The sequence below is a fragment of the Bos grunniens genome, chromosome 4 (assembly GCF_055505025.1).
Source record: "Bos grunniens cultivar Pamir isolate PY7600 chromosome 4, Bosgru_T2T1.0, whole genome shotgun sequence".
Classification (NCBI taxonomy): Eukaryota; Metazoa; Chordata; class Mammalia; order Artiodactyla; family Bovidae; genus Bos; species Bos grunniens.
In genome coordinates this window covers 108524919-108545842 of record NC_141168.1, presented here as the reverse complement: position 1 = coordinate 108545842, position 20924 = coordinate 108524919, and the positions used below count along the sequence as shown (strand labels likewise).

The 20924-nt window shown below is 38.8% G+C and overlaps 1 protein-coding gene across 1 annotated transcript in view; it reads left to right on the top strand.

Annotated features, from left to right (window-relative positions):
- The window catches only part of COL1A2 (collagen type I alpha 2 chain), a 36645-nt gene extending 30737 nt beyond the window's left edge, over positions 1-5908 (top strand). Inside the window, exons 42-52 of the mRNA XM_086397861.1 lie at positions 56-163; positions 508-561; positions 651-758; positions 905-958; positions 1566-1673; positions 2146-2199; positions 2322-2429; positions 2980-3238; positions 3654-3838; positions 4500-4742; positions 5450-5908. Coding sequence (XP_086253987.1) covers positions 56-163; positions 508-561; positions 651-758; positions 905-958; positions 1566-1673; positions 2146-2199; positions 2322-2429; positions 2980-3238; positions 3654-3838; positions 4500-4742; positions 5450-5596 — 1428 coding nt within the window. The 3' untranslated portion in view covers positions 5597-5908. The remainder of the gene's footprint in view (positions 1-55; positions 164-507; positions 562-650; positions 759-904; positions 959-1565; positions 1674-2145; positions 2200-2321; positions 2430-2979; positions 3239-3653; positions 3839-4499; positions 4743-5449) is intronic.
- The last annotated feature ends 15016 nt before the right edge of the window (positions 5909-20924 follow it).

Genomic DNA, 20924 nt, shown 5'->3' with positions numbered 1-20924 from the left:
AGTGAGACTAGCCCTCCATCCAGTGAAAGGAAGTTTGTCTTCTCTGCCTCTTTAGGGTGAACCTGGCCCCCTTGGCATCGCAGGCCCACCTGGGGCCCGTGGTCCCCCTGGTAATGTCGGTAATCCTGGCGTCAATGGTGCTCCTGGTGAAGCCGGTCGTGACGTGAGTCCAACATTTGGCTTGTAAAATCTAACTTAGCAGTACATCACTGTGTGCACCTTTGTAGCCTGAGCTGAAGTCTAGTTGTACTAACCACTGTCAGGACTGAAAATACTAAAGATAACTTGGAATGAGTGTTTAAGTAGCATACTTCAAGGTGGCCGAAATATTAAAAACACCTCTAAGAAAAAAATCTAGGTTTGCAAGTTTCTTGTTCCTGTTTTTGAACAGCCTGAAAGCAGGTTGTCTACTGGGCACTGGGAGTAATGAAGGCAGGTAGCCCAACTGTAAGGGGCCGGTGGGCTACAGTCTCTCTAAGTGCCTTAGCTGGTGTGATGTCTTCACAGGGCAACCCTGGGAATGACGGTCCCCCAGGCCGCGATGGTCAACCCGGACACAAGGTCAGTATGCCTCGTCATTGTTCTGTGACTTCAAAGGGGACTACAGTACACGCCAGACTGACGCTGAGCTTCATGTTTGCCTTCCATAGGGGGAGCGTGGTTACCCCGGTAACGCAGGTCCTGTTGGTGCTGCCGGTGCTCCTGGCCCTCAAGGCCCTGTGGGTCCCGTTGGTAAACACGGAAACCGTGGTGAACCGGTGAGTGTGTCAACACCCCTTAATGCTGCCATCCTTATCGGGCTCCACCCCTGGCCTCCCCACGCTTGGGAGCTGGGGAGGGGGCGCCCAGGGAGGAGGATCTCGGGCTTGGCTGCTAAGTTGTGTTTTTCTTTTCTGATTCACAGGGTCCTGCCGGTGCTGTTGGTCCTGCTGGTGCCGTTGGCCCAAGAGGTCCCAGTGTATGTACATGGAGATGGTTTCTGTGCAGCGTTTAGGGAGGATCAGTCTAGACTGTCCATTAAGAAGACAAATAATACATAGACTATATATATATATATTTTTAAAATTTAGTCCATGTTGAGAGTTGCTACAGACAGCTTTTAATCTCTTGTATTTCAAATCTCTTCTTATTGGTATTAAATAATCACAAAGATTGGACTTTCTCAGTGGCCCAGAGAATAAAGAATCCGCCTGCATTGCAGGAGACCCGGGTTCGATCCCTAGGTCGGGGAAGATCACCCTGGAGACGGGAATGGCAGCCACCCCAGTGCTCTTGCCTGGAGAATTCCATGGACAGAGGAGCCTGGTGGGCTACAGTCCATAGGGTCGCAAAGAGTTGGGCACGACTGAGTGACTAACACTTTGATTTTCAATCACAAAGATGAGCCACTTAACAGAGAGCTGAACTAAAGAAGACTAAGGAAAGCGGTGGGAGTATCACCCCCCTGGCTTTCAGACCTTTCACATATAGAGTTATGTTTGTAAATAGACTGAACAATATTTGTGAAGACCTCAGTGTTGTTTTTTAACGGTAAATGTCTTGTCTGTCCTTCTTTTTCTTCATAGGGCCCACAAGGTATTCGAGGTGACAAGGGAGAGCCTGGTGATAAGGGTCCCAGAGGTCTTCCTGGCTTAAAGGGACACAATGGGTTGCAAGGTCTCCCGGGTCTTGCTGTAAGTACAGTATGGAGAAACAGCTTATATCTGTACAGATCTTAAAGTCCTTCAGCTGAGAATGAACTTCCTCTGAAGTTCACTGCTGTTGTTCTAAAATGTCCTACATCGTATTCATTTCCTGTTCTCTGGCTAACTCCATAGCTCAGAGATAATGCTGTTTCATCCCAACATGGAAGGGTGAGGGTTAGAGGAGGTAGAAATGTACATATACTAAGATCTCCTGGCAACAATGTCCTTCAGCCCCAGTTAAATAAATATAATTAGAGGAATGACTAATACTGCACTGTGAAATAGCTTATAGAAAAAAAAAAATAATTGAATAGACATAATGAAAGAAAAGAGGCCCATTTTACAATTTTAATTTTCTCAATCCAGAGTCCATTGAAACTAAAATTTTCTGTTCAGTTTTTTAAAATCTGTTCATCAACACATGTTCTAAAGGTGTGATTTTCCTGTTCTCTCTTTAAAGGGTCATCATGGCGATCAAGGTGCTCCCGGTGCTGTGGGTCCCGCTGGTCCCAGGGTAGGTAAATCTAAGAGATGTTTATCTCTGAAAAGACCCTATGGCAGACAGTGAGTCCCAGACCACTTCTCCCTTGTGAGGTGTTCACTGGCACACACAGACTTGGTGTCCTTCTTTCTTAGGGCCCTGCTGGTCCTTCTGGCCCTGCTGGCAAAGACGGTCGCATTGGACAGCCTGGTGCAGTCGGACCTGCTGGCATTCGTGGCTCTCAGGGTAGCCAAGGTCCTGCTGTAAGTATGATTTGGGGAAATAATAAAGGGCATCACTGACCTATGGGAATATCTTCTTTAGACCAAACCAAGACAGTGAAGGGCTTCCTTGGTGGCTCAGAGCGGTAAAGAATCCGCCTGCAATGTGGGAGACCTAGGTTGGATCCCTGGATTGGGAAGATCCCCTGGAGGAGGAAATGGCAACTCACCCCAGTATTCTTGCCTGGAGAATTCCCTGGACAGAGGAGCCTGATGAGCTACAGTCCACATGGTCGCAAAGAGTCGGAAACGACAGAGTGACTAAAGCATACAAGACAGTGATAACAACACATTAAAGTAGTCCCCCATTTCCCTGCTTTCTAAAATATATAAAAGTTATCTGTACCTGATGAACTCTTTAAGCCCATCCCTGCAAGTATGCCTTGGAGCAAGTTGTTATTACATGAATTTGGTTCTGTTTTACTTGTTAGGGCATGCTTTTGTGTGAATCTCCATGGAAAACCTGTTACCATTGGTGTCCCGCACTGTGACCAAACCCAGAGCCTCTTGTCTCTCACTTCCACCTCTGCAGGGCCCTCCTGGTCCCCCTGGCCCTCCTGGACCTCCCGGCCCAAGTGGTGGTGGTTACGAGTTTGGTTTTGATGGAGACTTCTACAGGGCTGACCAGCCTCGCTCACCAACTTCTCTCAGACCCAAGGATTATGAAGTTGATGCTACTCTGAAATCTCTCAACAACCAGATTGAGACCCTTCTTACTCCAGAAGGCTCTAGGAAGAACCCAGCTCGCACATGCCGAGACTTGAGACTCAGCCACCCAGAATGGAGCAGTGGTAGGTTGAGATATCCAATTAGAATGACCCTTCTCACAAGTTAGGCCTTTCAAAGCCATCTCCCACTGATATGAAAGGGTATTTGAGTCAAAATGGCATTATGTGAAATCCTACTCAGTTAATAAAGTATTTTCTTTTTCCAACCAGCACCCATTTTCAAGATTGTATTGATTCGTATTTCTACCCTTTTCATGGTAATACATACCCTGCTTTTGATTTTCATGGAGAGGAGAGGAAGAACTGTCTGATTTTGAAAATAGTCGCCCTCTTCCTGTTAATGTAGAGTAGACAATATATAACTGTATGATAAAAAATGCTACTTTTGGGAATCAGAATTTCTCAGTAGTAATTTTTAGAACCTATGCTCCTGTCACTCAATGAGAGGTTTTATGATCTAGGTCTTTTTCTTTTAAAGGTTACTACTGGATTGACCCTAACCAAGGATGTACTATGGATGCTATCAAAGTATACTGTGATTTCTCTACTGGCGAAACCTGCATCCGGGCTCAACCTGAAGACATCCCAGTCAAGAACTGGTACAGAAATTCCAAGGCCAAGAAGCATGTCTGGGTAGGAGAAACTATCAACGGTGGTACCCAGGTAAGGAATTTTATAAACATTCCTTTTCCTACTAAATACTATCTAGCACTATTTGCTTTTTAATTATCCTCATTTTGGCCTTTTACCAAAATGGGCTTTTTAAAAGAACCTGCTCTGTTCTTGGGTTCTGTTACTTCCTGGATTGCGTATTACAGATAGATTGATTGGACATGTCCATACAATCCAAAAGTTATTATTCAGATATGACTTAACTGATAGTCACTGGAGAAAGTGACAATGTCACATAGTGTGAAGGAGTACAAGCCATCATCTAGTCCGGTATCCATGAACATATGTTTTCAAGATGTGAGCTTTTCTGAATTTCTAATTAAAAGTTTTCATTAATTTTATTGGTGGAAAATAAAAGGGTCTAAATCTCTACCTTCTTGTTCTTATTTTTAAAAGGAAACATATATGTAGAGAGAGAGGAGCTTTATCTGAAATAGGTCACTTTTTGAGATGACTTGCCTCGGCATGGTAGTTCCTGTGTTCCTTCTAGGTAGCTGCTACTTCAAAGACAAGTGAATTGAGTCTCCTTTAAAAGTTCAGGTTCATACCTGAGTCCATTATTCTTCTCTATACCAGACTATTTTTTTAAATTTGACTTTTAGTATCTGAGTCCTTCTTCATTTAACTGGAATTCCCATATTACTCTCTGTAGTTTGAATATAATGTTGAAGGAGTAACCACCAAGGAAATGGCTACCCAACTTGCCTTCATGCGTCTGCTGGCCAACCATGCCTCTCAGAACATCACCTACCATTGCAAGAACAGCATTGCATACATGGATGAGGAAACTGGCAACCTGAAAAAGGCTGTCATTCTGCAAGGATCCAATGATGTCGAACTTGTTGCCGAGGGCAACAGCAGATTCACTTACACTGTTCTTGTAGATGGCTGCTCTGTAAGTAATAGTGGAATATGGGAATAACAGTAATTTGGGAAGTGGGATAGTGGAGCTTAGACCATTAAATGAACAGATGAATGAGAGACCTAACTTATTTTTCTGTCATAAATACATTTGTTTAAATTCAGATGGTAAATCCAGAGCATTCTTAACAGATCTTGCCTTCTGAAATTCTCTGCAATACTGAACTATATACTATGTTCCATGTATTATTTTTCTTTTAACATGTATTTTAAATGATGACGTAAAGCCATAACTTACAATTACTTGAGGTTAAAAAGGCCCAGGCTGTAATTTATAATATAGTACATAAGGGGCTTCCCAGGTGGTGCTACTGGTAAAGAACCCGCCTGCCTATGCAGGAGACATAAGAGATGTGGGTTTGATCCCTGGGTCAGGAAGATCCCCTGGAGAAGGGCATGGCAACCCACTCCAGTATTCTTACCTAGAGGAGCCTGGAGGGCTACGGTCCATAGAGTTGCAAAGAGTCAGACATGACTGAAGCAAATTAGCACACATACATAATAAAATAATTCTATATGAATAATATCTGATATATATTTCTATATAAATGTGTGTTCTATATAATTATATATTATACAATATAATTGTATGTAATATATCTAATTATAATATGATACAAGATGATTAGATTCCATAACAGTGCTGCTTTATGTATATTCCTGTCTTCTCTTTTTAAACAGAAAAAGACAAATGAATGGCAGAAGACAATCATCGAATATAAAACAAACAAGCCATCTCGCCTGCCTATCCTTGATATTGCACCTTTGGACATCGGTGGCGCTGACCAAGAAATCAGATTGAACATTGGCCCAGTCTGTTTCAAATAAACGAACTCAACCTAAATTAAAGAAAAAGGAAATCTGAAACATTTCTCTTGGCCATTTCTTTTTCTTCTTTCCTAACTGAAAGCTGAATCCTTCCATTTCTTCTGCACATCTACTTGCTTAAATTGTGGGCAAAAGAGAAGGATTGATCAGAGCATTGTGCAATACAATTTAATTCACTCCCCCTCCCTTTCCCCCTCTCCAAAAGATTTGGAATTTTTTTTTTTCAACACTCTTACACCTGTTGTGGAAAATGTCAACCTTTGTAAGAAAACCAAAATAAAAATTGAAAAATAAAAACCATGAACATTTGCACCACTTGTGGCTTTTGAATATCTTCCACGGAGGGAAGTTTAAAACCCAAACTTCCAAAGGTTTAAACTACCTCAAAACACTTTCCTGTGAGTGTGATCCACACCGTGAGGTGCTGACCAGAGATGAGCTGAGGTATTTGTGTTTTTTTGTTCAAAATACGAAGGTGCTAATTAACAGTATTTCAGATACTTGAAGAATGTTGATGGTGCTAGGAGAATTTGAGGAGAGATACTCCTCTGCTGTTGAGCTGTATTGTGTATTTTTTTTCATTTGACTTAACATCAGTACTTTACATCTTATTCCCACAAAGTAAGTGGATCATTTGCCCAACATTGTCCTCTTCTTTAAATTCAGCATTTGTTCTTTGCCAGTCTCATTTTCATCCTCTCCCACGGTTCCAAAGAAGTCTTGTTTCTCGGACAAGCAGAAAAATTAAATTGTACCTATTTTGTATATGTGAGATGTTTAAATAAATTGTGAAAAAAATGAAATAAAGCATGTTTGGTTTTCCAAAGAAAATATTGAGTAGAATTCCTTGCTTTAGTGCTCTTCTCAATATAAATATAGATTATAGCAGCTCCACCAGCCATAATACCAAGTATTTCTCATTAGATAGAAAATCTGCAAAAAGGGCAGTTTGGTATGGTAGAAAGAGCAGAGAACAAGGACCCTGGGGATCTGAGCTCCAATTCTGGCTCAGCTCCTTCCGGCTAACTGACCTTGGGCATTTCACCTTCCTGAGTTTCGCTATTTATCTATAGTATAGGGAAGATTCCTTCTCTGAACTAACATTTGCCCTACTCAAAATACATAATACTTAAACAACATGGCAGAGGTTGACCCACGTTTATGCTAAGTAGAGGTCCATAGAACCTTTTGGTTTATTATCCATTAAGCACTTTGAAACAGTGGCTGCAAGTTGGTCTATGCACAATTAATACTATTAACTAAAACCGTTTCAAATATTCAGTGAAAAACGCCACACACTTGCATCTGCTGCAGCTGAGTACAGTGCCTGTTAAGAGGCAACGTGTGTGCTGTCAGTCAGCACAGACTCTTGTGGATAATAGTACCGTGAACACCCACCTGCCAAATCAAGTTCGTTCTCCTCCCCTGCACCTTTCAACGACATCTTTAACACACTTAAACATAGTACGTGTCAAGGAAAATGTTCAGATTCATTTAGGACTTATTTCCTGTTGCAGAACATAATTGCGATTGTAATATTTGTCTCCTGCTATAAAATCATCGAGATTCAATTAGTTTTAAAAGCAAAAGACTGAACATGATAAAAATCTAAAATTAACTCTGGAAAGTTAGCAAGGTCTACTAACCAAATGATAAGTTCAAATTATGGTCCCTCTACCACCAAAATCAGATCCCTGGGATGCTTATTGAAATGCAGATTCCCAATCCTCAGCCACCAAATTAAGACTTAGTAAGGAATTAGTATTCTTTTAAGCACCTTGAAAACTTCTGACAGCGCACCAATTGGGATACCATTGGATAAAGTGATTTCAAACAATCCTTTGTAGCTTTAACATTTTATGTCTGGCAAGAAAGAATCAATACCCTTGACCAAGTAACATAAAGAAAAACTGAACCTTTGGGATCATAGTATGAGTACTCCCCACAAATTGCTAATTGAAATAACAAAGGTAAATTTACATAATAACCAGTTAGAAATCCCTGGATTAAAAATACGCTATGCTCAGGCTTGCAGTATAAGAAACAACCATAAAGATAGCATAAAGAAGGGAGAAAGAAGCAGGAATAAAACCAACATTTATTGACTACCAACTATGAGCCTAAACTACGCTATATGATAATGACTGGTCAAACTATATCCAAATAGGGAGATTTCCTAATGACTTAATAGTCATTTACTCATCTATCTGTGACTAGTATAGTGAAATAGTTAAATAATGGTAAACCTGATAGATAACAATAAGGAAACAAATGATGGCGTATCTAATAAATACCAATGAGGAAAAAATGATATATCTAACAGATAATAATGAGAAAACAGTGAAATAAAATTTTATATCCCAGTAACATTTATGAGGATAATTAAAAGTAAAAAGATAATAGAATGTCACAGTCTTTAAAATATATTCAGGTACACTGTCATTAAAAATATTTTAAATGCATATAAAAATACTAAGAGTAGGGATATTCATGTATTAACAATAGAAATGATTTTATTTATAAATTATCCAAATTTTCTGCAATGTAGTTATATTACTTTTGTCATTTATAACAAATTTAAAATATCATGAAAAGAAATACACAGTCACAAGTGAAAACGATCCTGGTTGAGGAGTGACCAACCCCAGGGGAAGGGTGGTCATCCTCCCCCTCACCCCCACCTTCTGATAAAGAAGGAAAATCCTGACCTACAGTGTCATTATTCATCACATCCCAGCTACTCTGGGGGACACTGGGGAGAGGAGTACAAAGCCATACCGCAGCAGCGTCCTCAGGGATCTCGCAGTTCAGTTGCAGAGAGAGAATAAAATAACGTGTATACACAATTTTAAATGAAGTGTCCTCCAACAGTAGCAGAGGACTCCATTAATTAATGAGATGAAGTGTCAAGAAACTGACCCTAGCCTCATGCAACAACAGTGATCCTGGGACTGGCCGGCTAGCTCTTGCCAGAGATCTCACTTCACCTTCTAGCCTCTGCCTAGCTAAACGTTTCTTCTCTGGAGGCCACACAGTAGAACAGTCTGGTACTTACCAAGCCAGAAGGTCCACTGTTTCTGTTCCCAGTGCTGGGCAATGGCCTGAAGGCTTGGCCCTTGGACGGTAGATCCCCTCTTTAAAGGCTAATCACCAGACTCCAGGGACCCTCCTCACAACATCTCCTGACCTTTGGTCATACAAAGGTCAGCCGCCTCGAATTTGTGCTGGTATGAGAGGAAAGAAGATGGCACAGGAGAGAGTGAAGGAGCTAGGTAGCTAAGAAGAGGGAAAGAGATATTAATCAAGTCTGGTAAAAAGTGTCATTTAAAATTCTAAAATCAATACAGCTAATACACGGGCAAAAAGCAGAGACACCTGAGCAATGCTGAACACATCTATATCTTTAATGCCCAAAGACTTTTTTAACCTATTCCACTTAATATCACTGAAAAGGAAGTTCAGAAATTGAATTATATATAAGGAAAGTTGGAAATGTCATTTGGGGTCAGAACTATGATCCATCTAGTTGAGTGCTTTGCCTTTGACAGTGGCACCTGGGGAAATTTGGGAGAAAAGTGGTTGGCACTTCCCATGAAGCCAGCCTCAAAACCCCCATTTAATAACCCATTGTAAATCTTCTTTGTACATAGATGTATCTAAACCCTTGAAGAGCCCTCTATCCGTTTTGAAATATGTTGGTATTACAGTACCAAAAGGAGAGAGCTAATGCTGAATTGTGAGCTCAGCTTCCTGGCCCTCTGATCAAGCAACTAAAATAGGCTTTGTGTGCCTATGCCTGGATCAGCCAGGGAGCCAACAACTCAGTGTCCTCAGGGAGCACCAGTAACACAGCAAGGGGGCCACAGGCAGCCCAAATGACTGGCTTATCCCCACAGTTCAGTCAAACGAGCACGTAATTTGTGGTCAGCAGCCAAGGTCATGAGCACCAGCTCCACTACTGACCAACCAAGGGCCCTTGGGAGAGTCTCTAAAGTTTTCTGAGAACTTGGTTAACGAATCTCTGCTCTCAGAGATTTCCATGAACACACCTGCTCTGCCTGTCTCACAGAACCACTGGGAGAAGCAAAGGGGGCAAGTGTGAAACTGCTTAATGAAGTGTAGACAAACGGTACTTGTCACGTTAGGTTCAAAACTTCCAGTCACTTGCAGTCACCTCTTGACTTAAGGTCCTATCCGTGGCCCTCCAATTTAGGGGGAGCAGAGATTAGAATTTAAATTTAGTTAGCACCATTCTCTAAATTGGTAGTCAATCAATTTTGAGTTGTGCCTTCCTATCGGTAAAAATGTAAGTTCTTACAATTAATTTTGTTAGCCTCTTTATATACTAATGTTATATATATACTATAACATTATGTGTACTAATATATTATGTGCAATATAAAACCTAAATGGAAAAAAATTTTAGAGAAAAAATAAAAACAAAGAGAAAACTCCACACTTCTCTGGATCATTTGGCACATCCCTTGGTGTGCACCACCTGTCCACTCCACATCTCTGAGACCATTGTTCTAAACAAGGATTTGTGGTAGGCTCCAGGGGAGGGAAGAATATGAATAAATTCCTGAAACAGAGGGCTAAATTTTGTGCACATATGCATATTTATCGGAAAAGGGTCCACACCTTTCTTCAGCTACTCCAAGGGGTCTAAGACCAAAAATGATGTCATAAACCACCAACCAGAAGAAATACTACTCACTTCATTAAACTTGGACTTTTCTGAACTATGACTCTCATATCTCATCTTGGGTCTCATACTCAACATGCTGCTTCTCCTATCCTAAGACCCAAGAGAACAAACCAATGGCCCAAATTAAAATGGAGGTTTGTCATTCACTCTTCCAGTTTCCTCCTACAGACCCTCCAGCCTATGTTCAACAAGTCTCAGCATATGCTTTATGACCTACCTTATACTCTGCAACATCAGAATACTCCAGTCCACAAAACCTCTTCACATGAGAACAAAGTCAATCATGGAGAACAATTAATGAGCTATTCTCTTTATGTAAAATATGCAGATGCTGGTTATATATATTTTTGTTAAAAAAAGAAGTTTTAACCTAAAAGGGAGTAAAACCTGGCCACTGTTAGAGATTGTAAAGACAATAATAGGAACATGATTTTCAGGGACCCTCAAGTCATTTCATAGAACCAAATATCTCTTCTTCATCTGGCTGTCCTCAAGCAGATATATTATTCTGAGTCCAAGGTATAAGAATAATCTTGGACAGAATTAGCAATCCTAATGGATTCTAGAAAGATATCTTTAAAACTGCAATTCACTACATATTTATAGATGTTCTCTACTACTGAACATACACATGAAATGTATTTTTCTACTAAAGTAAATTTTTTTTTCTGCTGCAGCATTGATGTTGGTGTCCAATGACTTAATTATCCATAAACAGCATGGAAGAAAATGAAATTAATTTTTTTCATGGAACCTGTTAATGCCAGGCAGGATAAGAACACTTAATTCACACCACTGTGCTAAGTGGATTGCCTTTCTCTCCCTACAGGATGTCACTTCAAGTTCGCTGCTCCCCCTGCTGATGGGATAACAGAACATCCCAGCCTTTTAACACTGCCATATGGACATCACCAGAGAATGAACACTCAGATTTGGGAGAAAATAGAACAACTTCCTGTACTTATTTCCTGCCTGCCCCAGACACATAGCCTTCTCTCCAGATGGTGGAGAGACAGTGTCCATAGGGGTCTACCTTTATGTCCTTAATGCTCTCTTTTCCTTCTTCCCCTCTATCTTAAAGAGATGGGAATACCAGACCACCTTACCTGCCTCCTGAGAAATCTGTCTGCAAGTCAAGAAGCAACAGTTAGAACTAGACATGGAACGATGGACTAGTTCAAAACTGGGAAAGGAGTACGTCAAGGCTATATATTGTTACCCTGTTTATTTAACTTATATGCAGAGTACATCATGCAAAATGCCGGGCTGGATGAAGCACAAGCTGGAATCAAGATCGCTGGGAGAAATATCAATAATTTCAGATATGTAGATGATGCCTCCCTAGTGGCAGAAAATGAAGAGGATCTAAAGAGCCTCCTGATGAAGGTAAAAGAGGAGAGTGAAAAAGCTGGCATAAAATTCAATTTACCCTTCTAATCTATCCTTAATCTCTCTCCCATGGAGCTAATAAGTGGAAATCCCAAGGAGACAAACATAAAGCTCAAAAGGAGAATGGTCTTTTATGTAAGCAGAGCTGTCCCATGCTAGAAATTCTGCCCCCCCCCCCCCAATACAGTGAGTAACCCTTCAGGGTTTAAGCAAGAGGGTTTAAAGATTATATGGACAGAGAGAAGATGGTGTGAGAGAAAGAACAGTGGCTTCGTAAGCAGAGCTGTCTGGATTTAAATCCTGTTTCCACCATTTCCATAAAACGGTGATAATGATGATACCACCCATTGGACTGTTAGGGTTGGAAATACGAATGCAGAGCAGCTTGTAAGGTTGGTGTAGAACAAGTTCCCAGCAACCACTGTTATCATTATCCTACAAGGCTGGATCTTCTCTGAAAGCCCTTAACTGCACTGCTAACAAAAGCAATCACCTTTCTACAGGTACCATCTTCTGTGACAGCAACAGCCTAAAACAACAGCACCACTGCACTTTAATTTTTTCTACCACAAATGGATTCCAGCAAACTTCCAAACCCTCACAATTTTGGTGAATACCACTCCACAATCCAACTTTAAGAAGTACTTTTATTAAAAGCTTGGAAATCTTTTCAATTTTTTACAACAAAAAACAATAATGATTCCACGTTGACAGTTAAAAAAAAGAACATTTCTGACAAATACAACAAATTTGCACTTAACTGGTCTCTGCCCTATGCCATTAGGAGCTTCCAACTTTTGAGAGAAAGTTTCTGAGCATAGAAATGGTCCTTTTGCTTACTTGGAAGCCAGTTTTTCTATACAAATGGGCTATAATTCATACATTTTGAATAATCTAGACTTCTGATACTTAATTTTCACAATTTGATTTTTTAAAATTTTGTCTCTGGCACTAGTAATCCTATCTCAAGAGTTATCAGTACAAGAAATGATCGTAATTATTAAATTCATGTCCTCTGGGAAATTTCTTGTCCTGTATAAATTTATTCAAGGGTTTTAAACATCATTAAATCACCTATTATTGCCAGTGCTTTGAATGTCTATATGAGTAATATCATAAGTAGATCCACTTCAAAGAAACATAGAAGAAGCTTTGATTAGAGTTATTTCCAACATGGTTTTTCTATTACTGATTATCAGTCTCCTTTCCTTTGTAATACAGAAGTCTAAAATAATTTCAAGAACTTTATCAATGTAGCGAAAGTTTCCATCTACCACTTTGTTCATTACGATATGCTCCTAATTAAAAAAAAAATTGTTAAAAACCTTCTTCAGATAACATCTAGAAAATTGCCCATTTAACCATTTTTCTAGATTTTTCACAACAAATATTTACCTTGGGAATGTTATTAAAATACAGTGAACTTACGGTCAATTTGAAGCACCATATGTTTTCTTAGCTTTTTCTTCAACTAAAATAATACAATAAACACTCACCTTGCCATCATAAATTATAAAAAGAGCTGTGCTGTTCTTCTCTCAAGCTTAGGAAGACTATCTATCAAAACAGAGGACAAAGCCCACTAAATCCTTTGAACCTCTGAAGAGAGAAAGACAAATCAATGCCAAAAATGATGTGCCTTCTCACCAACACACAAATTAAACTCTGTATTTTGTAAGATTTATAGGGTAACTGAGCTCTTTTTATTATCATTTTTGCTAGGTATCTGTCAAGTGAGTCTAATTTAGCAAAACAAATTAATATGTTGGGGAAAATCTCTAGTCTCCATTCTCAGTTGGTAAAAAAAAAACCATGCAGACAGTTTAGTCACCCTACACCACTCATATTATGATTTAATTGGTCTGAAATATTGTTTTAAAACTCCCTCAGTGATTGTAATATGCAATGAGTCTCCAGAAAATTTGTACTAAAGTCACAGTAAAATCACTGGTAAAGTTGGAAGTGCTTTTTTCTAGAAAGAAAGTGTGCAATGCTCCTCCAAGTTTTTCCAGACCCCACATAATAACTCCCTAATCAGAACTGCTGGGGATGGAGCCAAGGGATCTGTATTTTCAGTGAGTAGTGAGGTGATTCTCATGTCCTCTCAAAGTTCGGGAACCACTGGTTTATTGCTCTCATCGTATTATTGACGTATTCTTAGATGATTCTGTTCCCCTTTCCCCAGAATGTTTAGGACTACAGCTTTAAAATCATGGGCTCTTTAAGCTGCTTTAAATGAGAACATGTAATGGCTCATTGAACACACGAGCAATTAATTTGGGAACAGTTGCAATATTACAAATGTGATTACTTATTGCAAACCCAATTAATCTGGTCGGGAGGAATGTTAATTACAAAGGAGTTTGGAAATTAGCATGAGTGCATGACTAAATGCCTATATCTCGACCTTATTGTATTGTCTGTCTGCTAATTTATTTTAAAAATACTTCTACAGGAGGGCTCATGTATATATATGCATATATGTAATAAGGTAACATTACCCCACATTCCAGGCCCAAGTAAATAATCTTGGAATTACCCTAACTATGAAAATTCACAGTTGGAGAGGTGGCTACTCTGGTATTTCAAACAGCATTATTGAAATCTACACCAGAATATATATATTAATTAGCATGAAAGATGTTAAAAATAAATTTTCATAGTTGACATAATGGCTTGATATTTTGACTAATAAATATTTAATATTAACAAAATTTGCGCTAAACCTTGCTCTGCTTATTGCATACCACTTGACAACAAGATTGATAAGAAAAGACATATAGTCCAATCTATTTTCAACCACCAAACACTACCTATACTTACTCCAAACTCTTGAATCACTAAATTGGCTTAGATCAGTCCCCAAAATTGAGAAACATCAGGAGATGACCAAGAAAATGACAAAAATAAAGCAAAAATATATTTGATTAAAAACTAGAATAAAACAATGACTAGCATAAAACAATAAATGTATTTTTCTATGAGCAGTGGAATATCAATCAAAACAAATTCAGATATAGAAGAAAGCAATCAGGAGGTTTCCAAAGCTGCCAAGAAATTCTCTCCTAATTTGGGAACAACAAAGTTTTACTAGGTCTGTGCGCTTTTTTCGGTCCCTCCCCCTTGGGCGTAATTGAAAAGATAGAGGCAGAGTCTTAGCCAAGCTGGGCCATTCCACTCCTCTCCTCTGAGAATTTAAAACTTGGAGTGGAGAATGACAGAGACTAAGAGCCACTGAAGTTGAGGCATCCTAATGACAATACTCCAGAGACCACAATGAACTTCTGTTGATGAGGTGCCAGAATAGCACTAGCTAGGGGTGGTTCTTTGAATTATGAAATAATCCAGTGTCCTTCTACTAACTTTCTTTTTTAAGTTAGAGAAAATTGGTTTCTGTTAAATAAAACAAGCGAAAAAAAAATACAGTTTTGGTAAATACACCTACTTAAAAGAATATACTAAAAATGGGAAAATACAGGACAATGTCAGAATAAGTAGATACTTAGAGTTAACAGAAATAAGAACCAACATTTGAACTGTTTTATAAAGTATCCAGAGAAAGAATATTGTTGGAACACAATTCTCTATGGATTTATAAAATTTCTGTAAAGTGTCTTGCAAGCAGAAGTATGTTAGTCACTCAGGAGTGTCCACCACTTTGCGACCTGATGGACTGTAACCTGCCAGGCTACTCTGTCCATGGCAAGAATCCTGGAGTGGGTTGCCATACACTGACTATCTATGTTTTGGGCTACCTTTTCAAGGATGTTTGTTTAGTAGCCTTGGAAGACAGAGGCAGTGTCTCCCTCCACAGTGGAGGGCAAGCTACTGTCCAGTATAATAAAGATGTTTCCCTACAGGGTAAATGTCAGGCAGGTCTGATTACAATTCACTGTAAAAGATTGGGGTTCCCTGTACTTGGTGTTCCTCATTTGTGACACATTCATGGAGTTGCCCTCAATGCCCCTGTGAGACCTGGGGGCAAGAGGACCAGAAGGAAACAGAAAGCTCATGTGACTTGCCTTGCTGTGAGTAATAAAGTCCTTTTCTGACTTGGAAGTCACGTGTCTTCTGCCAGCATCTATTAAACTGTGGCAAGGTAATATCATAGCTTTAAAGGAGAGGAAAATTTCAGACCCTTCACAATTCTTGACAAACATTTCAGAGATGAATTCATATCATAATGAAGCTGCATCAGTTCTGTATTCCTGTATTTCAAGTTGCCTAGCAACTAGTTGGTCACCACTGATCTGACAATCCGTAGTAATGAAAGAGCACGCTACATAGAAAAGCATGATTGAACTATGTGCTTCTAGGTGACAGATTGCCTGATTCGTCTCTGTATCTCCTTTACCACCTAGCCCAACCCCTGATATAGACAGCGTGCTCAATGATTTTATGTTGAACAAATTGTTAAATGAAAGAATTGTTGACTATTCAAATAACTCTGCTGGGACAAATATAGCATTGTAGGAAATAAGATAGTTTTAAAATCTGTGTTACTTTTCCTCAGAATCATTCTGTTTCTTCAGGGTCACTTAAATGTAAATAATAGAGGTCCATTCAAGGAAGCTTAAGAGACAGGGAGGTGTATAGGGGAATAAGAGCAGGAAAGGTAAACAGCTTTGCTGAAACTGGAGCTGGAACGTGGCTATTTAAGGTGGCTTTAGAGATCTCAGGAGCAGGAATTTGTGACTCTTTTCTCTACAGCTCCACCACTAATCTGGTTCATTCATATTCTGCATGTTTGTCCTTTCAGACCTGCTATTAATTGGCAATCTTTTTTTTTTTAACTTGCTATTCTAGTTCCCTAGGGAGACATTGCAGTGCAGTTCATAAATCCCTTGGCAGCCTATTAACTCATGACCTTTGAGTCGACATCCCATCAGCTCTGATCATTAAAGTCATGTGGTATAACACGTGGCCATCAGAAGCCATGGATGGGGCAATTTTTAAAGAGGGTGAGAGCCTAAAGGCCATGAAAGGCCATTCTGTTTGAATGTATGTTGTCTCCATCCTCACACTCTTCCTATCCCATCTTTCTCTTGATAAATACATGTCTTATTTCACCAGGTTTGAGCATTATTTTTAAATACCAAGTGCTCTTACACATGAGCTTTTATTTTAAAAATGCTTGCACCAAAAACCTTGTGAGAGAGGGGACAAAGAACACAAATTAAAAAATACAAAATGAAAGGTCATTAAACAGACAAAAAACAGTTCAATTCCTCTAACAATTAAAGAAATATGAAGTAAAACTTCACCTGATCTATGGCTAGGCTTCTTTTGAAAATAATGTTTTAGACAAAAGATCAGCCCCATGTATAGTTGGCATGATGTGTGTGTGTGTGTGTGTGTGTGTGTGTATGTAGTGACATTATATGACTATGACATATAGTCTCATACATAAACAGGTACAAAATTTCTGGAAAGCAGTTGATCAGTATGTATCAAAAGAATTTAAAATGTTTATACTTTTGACAAGTTACTCTTCCTCACCTAGGAATGTATCCTAGGAGATGAATCCTTGATTTTCCTAAAGATTTTTGGATGAGTGTCTACATGAAGAGTTTCCCAAAAAGCTGTGAAACCCTGGTTTTCTACTGCCCAAGTCACAGCAACACACAGCTATCCTCCAATGAAACTGTTTAGAGCAACCTAAGCTTTGAAGGACAGCCATGCCAGTCTGAAGGACAAGCACGTGAATCACAGAAGTCTGAGAAAATGCCAGAGTGTTTGCAGAATTAAGCCAACAGAAAGAACCAGAACACCGCAACTCTCAAAAAACGTCACAGCAAATACATTCTGTGAACCGGCTCATGTGACTGAGTGCTAATCTCTCTGAACAGGAGGTGTTGTGGCAAGAAGTCCCCCCAAAATATCAAAGATTGTATTTAAAATATATGTCATATTGCCTCCTCTTCCATTAAAGGCAATCTCCCATTGGTTATTGTGAAGTCACATTCCCCTAGCTTCTATACTTTAAGAGTATGAAATGTTAAAAATTGCCTGAAGGAAAGATACCACAACAGCATCTTGGACAACCATGTGCAAAAATAATGGTTGATCATCACGTCGTATCTTGGGTGCAACAGCTGTCCTAGCCTTACTTAACACCAAGCATTGGAAAGCAATCAAATATCTAAAAAATAGTGGATTGGTTAAAGCAGTTATGTTCTCAAAGAGTACTTAATGATATGAGAAAAAATTCATAACTAGATACAACACGTTGATTACAGTGAAGTTGCATCTCATGCACTGGATTTTAAAATCAGCACATGATTTTAAAAATCTCATATGGCTAAGACTGCCCATGAAAATCTCCAGTTTGGACCCCAAATACCATAACTTCAAGACAGGTTTTCTTTTTAGTATTAGAATAGATAGCTGTTTCTGTGACTGAACATCAAAGCTGTTGGCTTAAGTTTTGACCATGTTGTAGGAAAAATATGCATTTTTGCCATTAGAATCATAGTCAGTGTAGCAAGATGCAGAGAACTGAGACACACTGAAGAAACAGCAGATACCTTTCCCCTGTCTCATGCTTATTCCATGTACTCACAAACTAAATGAACAGGAAATTTTAAAAATCTATTTAAATTGTTCTCTCTCACACACACACATGCAGAATAAAATTCACATAAGTTAAAAGTAATGTCTGTCTACATAAATCATTATAAAAGTTCAAGTTTGTTTAAATTTTTTCATTTTACAAACATATGTATAAAAAATCCAGAAAGGATCTATGTAAAAATTTTAATAACCATCACCTTTAATGAGAAATGAGTATTGTCAGGTTTCTTTCCTGTATCCTTCTTAATTTTCCAAAAAAAAAAATGTAAGTGAACATTTAATATTTCTATTACCAGAAGAAAACTGATTATTCTAAGTGATATTAAAAAATATAGATGATATCTTTAAAACTAAGCTTTATGACAAATGCTTACCGATATGTAGTTTTTGGTGTGTAATTTCTGTGTCTAGGGAACAAGCATTTGGTTAAACAAACTACTGCTAAACATGACAGAAACACGCGGATACATTTGTAAGGCAGGAATTTCAATCAACAGAATTCTATTAGGTTACCCCCGTAAAGCAGGGCTATTAGGGACTATTGAACACGAAAACAGCCTCCTTACATTGAACTGGACATGTAAACATACCTGTCAAAGGAAAAGAAAGGTTTTATCTAGACATGGATGATATAAATACACATAGTCTACAGTACATTACCTCAGAAGTGTCCATAAATTCCTACCCTTTATGCATTTCCTTAAAATATCATTAAAATACCTATTATACAATACTTTCTCTCCCTCATTCACAAAAGATGCATTCATGTAATAAAGGAAATTTCTCACTGAAACACATATATCACTCTAGTAAGGCTATTTCAGTGATTGAAAAAAATACATGTCTCATGAGAAGGGTTCAAAAGACAGGTCAATTAAAATAGTTCTTTGATTGCATAAAATTACTGGTGGTTGATCCATTGTGTCAGATGTGAAGTGAATCAAACAGTCAGTTTTAAATTCTTAACATTAAATTGAATTAATAAATTGAGAAAAGACATGGTTCAAGCAGGATTGAAAGGTTTTCTGCTACAACCAGGCTGTTTAGATACATTAGCAACACAGATACTAAGACCGAATATCTCATCAGAAAGCAGTATAGGCTGCAGAAAATTAACAGAGTGCTAGACCCAATCTTGGTGTAGAATTACATGGAAGGGATTAGGAAGTGAGGGGAAGGTAATTAAGTAGAAAGAACAGCCGGAAAGAACTGAAAACCAAAAGATCAGATGGTCTGAGTTTGAGCCCCTCACCATCTGTTGGCAATCATCAAAATTTATTTGATCTTATTGTGTATTTACTTTGTAAAAGGGGGGAAAAAATAAAACCTCATTCTAATAAATGAATAGGTGGGATACAAGGCAAATGCCTATTATAGCAGAGCTCATTATGACAGCAAGCAAAATCATTCCCATTGCAACATAACAAATACAATTAATGCGATTTAATTGTTCCATCTTTGTCCACGTCCCTAACATCAGCATCATAAAAAGGTTCTTATGTTTTCCAGGCTTTTTGTGATTTAGTCGGAGGGCTTTGTCTGTAATTTTACTGTCATTGTTTATTGTATGTCTGTCCATACAATTTGCTCTTGTAAAATTTCTGAATGATTGCATGTATCCATTAGGAGAGTAGCTCAACCAGCCACTTATGTTTCCCCTTTCTAATCAGCACCAGCACCTGTCATTTCAGTACCATTTAAGGATGTTACCATCTACCCAGTTATACAAGGAAGAAAATTCATTCTTTCTTCTGCTTTACCTCTGGCCTCCATATTCACTCAACTACTAAATCCTTCTAAATGTTCTTCCTACATGCTTTATCTTTTAAATATTTTGGTGCTTCCTCTTATCTGTGGTCTGGCCTTTCGTGGTCTTTCACCTTAAAGACTACCTGCCTCTTTTCCTGACTCCCTCAAATCCATTCTCCATCATACAGAGAAAATACAAATCTGACCTTTTAGTTTCCCTTTAAAAGATTTCTATTTTCACGGTTATTTACAGGATAAAGTAAAAAGGCATCTGTGTGGTATATGAAACCCTTAACCACAGATTCCCCTGACAATTTCACCTCTCTAGCTCTTTACTCCCATCTCACAGTTTATACCCTTCAGCAAAACCAGAGTGAGTAATTTATAAAGCAACTAGTAATAAATAATTAAGCAATTTTTATTATAATCAACTCATGAGATGCCTTGGGGATGAGTATTTTCATTCATTCTTTAGGTCTATGCCATGAGTTACTATTTTAATATTAGCTGGTAGGGCTTCAGAGTGAGACAGCCTTGCAAGTAAGGTGGAACAGACTACACACCCAGCTGTCCCACAGGAGAGTCTGAGCAAAAGATCTCCAAACAGCTCAGCAAGCCTGGCAGATAACACTGTTGTACCTCTGGACACATATTAGTGTTACCTGCCAGTCAGGCGGTGTGCAGTTACAGGAGAGCTGTATATTTTCCTTTATTAAAAAATGATTGAGACCGTATTTTCCTTTGTATCAGCTTTCACGTACCTAGCAACACACTTTCAGGATGCCAGATATTTGGAAGCTTTATCAGAAAAGAATGGCTGCATTGAATCAAGAGTTTTATTTTAATTCTGAAGTTGCTTGATGAAAATTCATTGATGTCAGGTGTCTAGGGTTATATTTGCATTGCAGA